Genomic DNA, 8,413 nt, shown 5'->3' on the forward strand with positions numbered 1-8,413 from the left:
GTAGTAAAATTTTAAAACTTATTCATAAAGTAATTAGACTTTGAACTTTACTCTCAAAGTAGTAAGGCTTTAAATTTTACTCTTGGAAAAGTTCAACTTTGAAATTTACTTCTAAATTAGTAAAATAATGGAATTTTCTCCCTAAAATCTGTTGTAACTTTATAATGCATGTAAAGGTTTTTCTTATTTTCTGCAAGCTTCGATTTTAGTTATTTAAGGTGGTAAAATAATGAAGGAAATGTTTATATGGGATGTACTACTAAGAAATGGTTCTATATGTATTTGGTGGTCTAGGAGTATTTGTACAAAAAAGGCTCAATCTTTCACTATTCAGAAGTAATGACTTTTTACAAGCAGAAAAGGTTTGAGAAATATATTGAAGCGATATTTTCTTGTGGTTGAGAGATATAATGAGCTATTGAAAATTATGTATAAAGCTCATCTAAATGATCAAGTTTCATTCCCGAAGTGAATGAATAAATACCACAACACATCTCCTGAAGAGATAAAATAACAAAAGATATAAATGTTATTTTGTGGTATGAAGGTCATTGCGGCGCGTTCTTGTCGTACGTCAAATCATCTTGGATTCTTTTATTATGTATCATTCTAAGGCAAAAGGATACAAATTTTGTAGAATACTTTCTACTATAACCACATGAATATATTATGTTTACTTATTGATTTTCCAGAAGAAAATGATAATTCATACAAAAATTTCCTGAAGAAAGAAATAATTATGTGGTTGCTACTTTGATACAAAATATTCGGATTTAATGGGTATTCTCCCTGAAGGAGATATTTACCATAGAAATTGACCATAAAAGTATCAAAGACTGTATAACTTAATGTTTACATTTTGTCATTTATGAATTTAAAAATATTTTTATAATATTCATTTGGTTGCAATTATTTTGTCATGACACTAGCGATGTCAGTGTAATCTTTGATAGTACCAAATTAATTAAGGCTCCAGAAGAGCTAACTATTTATCTACAAGATCATGGCATTAGTACTGTCCAAACAATATGTGATTATGGAGAATAAATTACAGACTCCTGAAGAGCTTATATACTATTATGTCATTCATTCTAGATTGTAATATACAAAGGTGTTATGATAAAAATATAAGTTGTAGTAAACCCGAAGTTTACTAAATTAAATGGCTATCATATTGAAGCTATAAATTATTGGAGGATTGAATATCTTCAAAATCATAGTGGGTAAGAAATATGTATGTGAAATTGTCACGACCCAACCCCGTAGGCCGTGACTAGTGCCCGAACTGGACACCCGTACCCACTTATCAATAATACTCAAATCGTAACAGGCAAAATAGAAATTTACACGTGCAGAAAGGTACGATACCGCGTACGCATATATGTACATAAATCATACGTATAACCGAAGGATATACAGAACACAAACATAGCTGAATAGTGCTACCCACAACCCACGTTTTATGTCTACAGGCCTCTAACAATAATAACAGAACCATATGACGGGACAGGGCCCCGCCGTACCCTGAACAAATATACATAAATGTAACAAAAAGACTGTACCAAAATCTGGGCTCCGGACAAGGGAGCTCTCCAAGATAGGCGAATAGGGATCCTAAGCTAGCGGCTCACTCAAACGTGTGTCGTACCTACGCGGCATGAAACGCGGCCCCGAAGAAAGGGGTCGGTACGAAATATGCGAGTATGTAAAGCAGTAAACACAATAACTGATTCATATAGAAATAAAGAGGACAGTAAAGTAGTACAGTAACCGGATCTCATAAAACTTACCTTGAACGTAGATCATGCTTTTCAAAATCATTAATGGACTGAGTATCATAATTAAAGAAATCATCATGAACATATGCGTACATAACATGCCCTCCCCAATGAGGGACGCGGTAAGTAAAAATCATCATGCATATACAGGTAACGTGCCCCGGCCCTCTAGTGAGGGACGCGGTGAAAGGAATCATCATATGCCATCCTGGCCACCTCCCCGTCATCACATCATCATCATATGTATATATATAACATGCCCGCCCTCTAGTGAGGGACGCGGTGAATAATGCGGTGGAATTGCACGAGTACATGCCTGGCCCGGGACGCAGTGAAAGATGTCATAACAGCTCGCACGAGCAGAGTAGTGAGTAACCATATGCATAGGACTCAATATCACAAGCTCAATAACATAATCAACGCAAAAATAATCAAAGCAACTGTTATTCATATTCCAAAAAAGTGAAACAGGTTTCGGATTAATCAGAATCAGTGTACGAAAGCTACAAACCTTTGAAGTCATTCTTATGTGTCAAAATTATATTACCCAGACTCAATGAAATGGTCAAAATAAGTATTTTATTGTATTCGGAGCGATATTCAAAAGTTCTCTTCCAAAATCATACAAACATATCCAACAAAGCAGCATAGGGAGATTTCGGAATGCGTGGGCCCCACCTTGGTCAATTTGAGGTGGTGTACCTTAAACTATAGTCGTTAGGCCTTATGAAGTCATCTATGAAAGATTCAAGGCCATTCGGTTCCATTTGTGAGAGTTATAAATGTTTAAGCTATTTTTCCAACAAAACATAAAGTATCTAATTCAATTCCATTGAATGAAAAAGGGCCAAATCTAAGCTCGGATTCCTAGGAGTAGAGTCATCCCCGAGGCTCGTGTCAAAACCTATTATGCCTAGGACATGCCAAGAGAACAAAAGGTGAAGCATTACATACCTTATTCGTCTTCCTCGCTTGTCCAAATTCAAGTACCGTTTTCTCCAAAATCTACAAATGGTCATAGTTACCAAACATTACTATAAGCTTTTAGGAGTTGAATCTTGAAGTAACACTTGTCTACAGAAATTTTAGCAACATTTCCCCTGTAAATGCGCCATCCCCGAGAGTCCAACTCGGCCAAAAATACAACAACAAATCCGAGAATTCAACTCGGCCACAATATCAACAATAATACCAACAATCATATCTCCAACTTCAACAATTTATTCAAAATACACTCCAACCTTAGTGGCTCCTTTTACATAACCCAACAACAATTTTCTTTATTTCTAATTCATAATTGTTCACATATTCAAATACAATTCCAAAACCATTCAAAAATATTCAAGAATACTTCAACAACCCGCACAACATTTCAAACGGCCTAACCATACATACACCACCCAAATTTTTCCAAATTCACCAAGAACGATTTCAACGCATTCCCATTCTTCCATATTCATGAAATATAGCAACCACATGTTAATAATATCACTCATGCAAGCATAAGAAATCACATTAAAATTGTATCAAATTCCACAACAACCCTCAAACAATTACAATGCTAACTTAAACATTTAATCCTTCATTTGCACTATAGAATCTACAACAACAACAACTAGAATTCTAAATAAAATTGACTCATCACTTCTACACAAACAACCACCCACACGGCTTCAACCCAACACCCATATTTTCATGAATTTCATTCCTTCCTACACTCTATAACACGTACAACCATCCATATCATATGAGAGGAGATTAATTCTTACCTTTTTCCTTTAGCTTCTTCACTTGGCCAAGGTGCGGAAACGATGAAACGAACGACTTATCTTCCGAACTAACTATACCACGTTGTAGAGGACCCTCAAATTAGTAGGAATAGCACAAGAAAATAATTTTTGCGACAAGATTTCACTAGCCTATTTTTCTATGCCTTGGCCGAAACTCCCTCTTGTTCTTGCTCTCTCTTTCTTTTTTTTTCCCTAAATTTTCTTGAAGTTTCTACAATTAGTAGCCCTTTTCCTCTTATTTGTCACATGAATTAAATTCATGTGGGCTTGGGCCAACACCTTGCCATGGCCGGCCACTCCATGGATTTGGGCCATTTTTTTCTCTTTTTTTTTTTTGAGCCCAATTACTTGTGACTAATTCTTGAAATTCATAAAACCATCTTCCAAATTTCCAATTTTATCCCTAACCTTCCTCGACATTTCCGCGTCCATAACTCTTATAAATAACTTGTGTGCTAATTGAGGTAAAAATGTAATCTTGCACTCAACCTCCCGCAATCGTCTCGAATTACTCGAATGCACAAAATGCGGGATATAACAGAAATGTTACTCTCTTTATTCTCCAAATTGTACTACACAAATATAAGCATAATGAAATTACATGTCACATTAAACCAGAAGGTTATTGATACAGAAAAAGGAATTCATATCATCGTAAATTAGAAGTTTACTAAAACAAATAGCACATGGCATGGTAAACTTGAAGTTTACTAGTATAAATAATTTTATTAGTCGGCATGAGTGATTTGACCATCCCGATTCAAATATGATGTGCAAGTTGAGTATTTGACTATATTGAAGAACTAGAAGATTCTTCAAGAATTTATTTTTGTTGCTTGTTCTCACTATAAGTTGATTATCTTTGGCTAATGTTGGAATTGAATAATTCTGAAAAAATATAAAAGGTGAATATGAGCTCGTTCACCGATTATGTGATGTATTAAACAGATGCATCGATAAGACGGTCATATATGCATTTATTGTCAACCCCCAGTCTGACATATGCAAAGTTACTTGCTCAAAATAATTGAATTGAGAGCACAATTTTTATTAATTATGTAATCAAGATAATTTATCTTAATGCTGGTTTATATCCAAGCTGGTTTGGCGTTGAATGCCTCCGATAAATAGCTAAACTATTGCTTATGAGAACAAAGCTTCATGTGTTGGTCTAAGATATAATATATTGCATACAACATCACTTGTATATTTCAGAACGATAAATTATGATAAATTCTCCCCTCACAATTGGTTCAGGGTCAGGAACCAGATATTTTCATCTAACAGTTTTTTATGTGTGGTATATGATTAATTAATCTACCATGATGCACAAAGATGGATTCCTCCAAAAAGGATGGGATATATGTTAGTTTTTCTAACATAATGAGAAGAGAATAAATAGCTAGGAAATATGTTGTGAATTATCATTAGTGTGATCCTCATTCAAAAAGTAATTCAAGTTAAATGCTAGAAGCATTTGTTGACCCAAAACTAATTTCATATTTCAGCTGCAAAATGTTCCTATTAATATTAGTCCCTGAAGGACAGAGTCTACAACATGCATGAAGCATGGTAGATCAACCATTCCAAATACAATAATTCTTGAAAAGAAAGAGGAGAAAATGATCATAATAAGGAGGCAATGTGCTCTTGAAGAGTCTACGACATAACGCTTCATGAAACCTCATGAGAGGTTTAGATACCTAAAAATAATGGAAGTGATGAGATCTCAATAATTTATGTTACATTGCAAACCAATACAAGATAACTTATCGTTAACGATATCTTTGATACAATATAGCGCGCAATATTGTAAAAGATTATGAGGATCTAAATTCTACGTCTATTAAAATATGCTAATGTAGAAATTATTATCAAGTGAAATGACACATCTAGGTAAGCGTAAAGCTGATTGCTGTCCAGCCACCAGAAGATGTCACATCATTTAAATAGAAATGGATGTTGTCACAACCTATATGAATTACTTGACAAAATTCTTATGAAAATTCTTGAAGAATTTTAAATGCGTGAAGCATATATAAGTTCTAGAAATTTGTTCATAATTCTTATATGAATTAAATCACGTAAGGTGAACGCGATCTAATTACCTTAATGAATATTCATTAACTAAGGGTCTATTTATCCTTACGTCTTTGTGAAAATCAAAATCTGTTATATTGTTGGTGCAAGTTGATTACTTGAATATTATTAAAACTCTTGAAAAGTTCTGTGATATATTAGGCTCACGAAGAAGTTGAAATGAGAAACTTGCAGTTTTTTTTGGTCCTGAAGTGCCATATCCTTATGCAATTGATGCATTTATATATTTTGCTATGACTATGAGGGATTATAGTCATACGATGTTGTTCTACATGATAGTCAAATCATATAAAGATAACATCTGCTTATAAAGCAAGTCAGGAATGCACTTGGATTGATTTCAACAATATTATATACCGATGCAACTTTATTCAAAGACTGATGATGCAACAACATACATAGCCCAACTAAAGAGAGGATTCTTAAAAGGATAAAACATATTCACCAAAGTTGTTGTTCACACACGATCTCTAAAAGAATGGTGATATCAACGTGCAACAGATTCGTTCAAATGATAATATGATTGATTTGTTCACCAAGTCTCTACCAACCGCAACTTTCGTGAAGATTGTGCACAAGATTAGGATGCGAAGATTCAAATTTTGGATTGATGTTCTCATCAGGGGAGTTAATACGCGATGCACTCTTTTTTCCTTAACCAAGGTTTTGTCTCAGTTGGTTTTTCTGGTAAGGTTTTTAATGAGGCAACTAAAATGAGTATTATTAGAAATGTGTACTCTTTTTCCTTCACTAGAATTTTTTCAATCGATTTTTTTCTTTTGTAGCAAGGTTTTAATGAGGCACATTATCTATCAGATAGACATCCAAGGTGGAGTGTTATAAATATTATTTATAACTGTAGATGTCTATCTTTAGGAAAAAAATAGGGTTAGTAACTTTGAGATCAAATCAATTTTCTTTTATAAATATAGAGGTTCTCTTTCATTATAAATTCATCCTCGAAGAGAAATAAAATTTCTCCTGTCCCCTCTTTCTCTATAATATTATATTTTTTTTTCTAACTTTATTATTTTATAACAAAAAACACGTTATAAGTGGGCTATAAATGCATTTCTCCCGTAAATATTCAGTCGGCTCCACATTTCATAATTACCAAATCCAATTTTCCAACCCATATAAACCCCCCTCGTCGCACTCTCCATAAGCGGCGCACGGTATCATCGATTACCCTAAAATCACAGAATGGCAACTCGTCCTCCATTGAAAACCTGCGATCTGGAAATCACCATCGTCTCCGCCAAGCACCTGAAGAATGTGAATTGGCATCACGGTGATCTCAAACCCTATGTCATCTTTTGGGTCGACCCGGATCAACGTCGCGCCACACAAGCCGATGATTCGGGCAATACCCGACCCGTTTGGAACGAGCGATTCGTCCTCCATCTTCCTCATTTCTCTCCTCCTCAGGATAATATTCTCACTCTCGAGATCTTCCATTCAAAACCTTCAGAGACTCCCAAACCCTTAGTCGGTACACTTAGGGTTCCATTGAAGGAAGTGGACGATTCCAACAAACTCAGGACTTTTGAGCTCCGACGACCCTCCGGTCGTCCTCATGGTAAGATCCGACTCAAGCTCGCTATTCGCGAATCTCCAACTCAAGATTACCAAATACCCCCTCCTTCTAGCTATTATTACCCTCCTCCTCCCCCTTCCTATAGAACAACAACATTTCCTTCTTCTCCATACCCCTCACACCCTCCTCCTCCACCTGCTTCTCCATCACCACCGCCTACTTCTTATCCATACGGAGGATACTCTGATCCATATGCTAGTTACTACCCTGGGGGGTATTACTCTCAGCCTCCCCCTCCTCCACGACCATTTGTTGACCGGCAATCTAGCTATGGCGGTATGGGGTCGAGGCCGAGCGCACCTGTTGATTATCCTCCTTATGATCAAAAGCGTAGTGGAAAGATGGGAGGAGTGGGCTCCGGATTGGCAGTTGGAGCAGTGGCTGGTGCACTTGGAGGATTGGCATTAGGGGAAGGAATTAAGTACGAGGAAGACAAGATTGCAGAGAGAGTTGAAAACAACATAGCACCCAGGGATGATTACAGCAATTACAGTGTTGAATATTGATATGTTTCTTACTGGATGAGCTTCTACACTAATGGGTAATCTTGTGTTATTTTACTATTTGATGGTGTATTTGTATATAAAGGTTGTTCATTTTCAATGACCTTGTCTTAATGGTGGTTTGAAGATGAATTATGTTAATTCAGCTGCGTAAGGTTGTTGGCCGTTTAAAGTTTCTTCTATGAAGGACTCTACTGGTATATATGTAATTCTACTAAAGAATAAGTTCACTTATGAAAATTGCCGAAACTATGGATGTCCTCGTAATATTTTGCTTCATGGCTTCTGTTTGAGGTTAGTAAGCCTTGAACTTGAACAATCTAAGTACTCCCTCTGTCCCAATTTATGTGATGTAGTTTGACTGGACACGGAGTTTTAAGATCTAAAACAAGACTTTTGAATCTTGAGGTCTAAAACAAGCCAAAGATATTTGTACGGTTATAAATCATCTAGTTAAGCATCAAAGGTAAAGCTTAAAGTAAAATTATTGTCAAATAAGGAAATATGTCATCCTTTTGGGGACCGACTAAAAAGGAAAGTAAAGTGTGTCATATAAATTGGGACAGAGGGAATAGCTTCTTTGGTTGTCTTTTAGTTTATTGCCTGTTCTTTCTTTGTATTTGTTGGACCTGATTACTTGCAAAG

At 35.7% G+C, this 8,413-nt stretch overlaps 1 protein-coding gene across 1 annotated transcript; it reads left to right on the forward strand.

The window, feature by feature from the left end:
• The first annotated feature begins 6,755 nt into the window (after positions 1-6,755).
• Positions 6,756-8,035, forward strand: LOC132046112 (extensin-like). Its single transcript, XM_059436656.1, has one exon. It carries the CDS (start codon positions 6,872-6,874, stop codon positions 7,769-7,771), a length of 900 nt encoding a protein of 299 aa, XP_059292639.1. The 5' UTR covers positions 6,756-6,871; the 3' UTR covers positions 7,772-8,035.
• Positions 8,036-8,413: the final 378 nt, after the last annotated feature.

This window comes from Lycium ferocissimum, unplaced genomic scaffold (assembly GCF_029784015.1).
Source record: "Lycium ferocissimum isolate CSIRO_LF1 unplaced genomic scaffold, AGI_CSIRO_Lferr_CH_V1 ctg9489, whole genome shotgun sequence".
NCBI classification, from domain to species: Eukaryota; Viridiplantae; Streptophyta; class Magnoliopsida; order Solanales; family Solanaceae; genus Lycium; species Lycium ferocissimum.

Excerpts from the sequence above, each read along its gene's own strand:
- LOC132046112 (XM_059436656.1), top strand. The coding sequence starts at position 6,872 with ATGGCAACTCGTCCTCCATTGAAAACCTGCGATCTGGAAATCACCATC.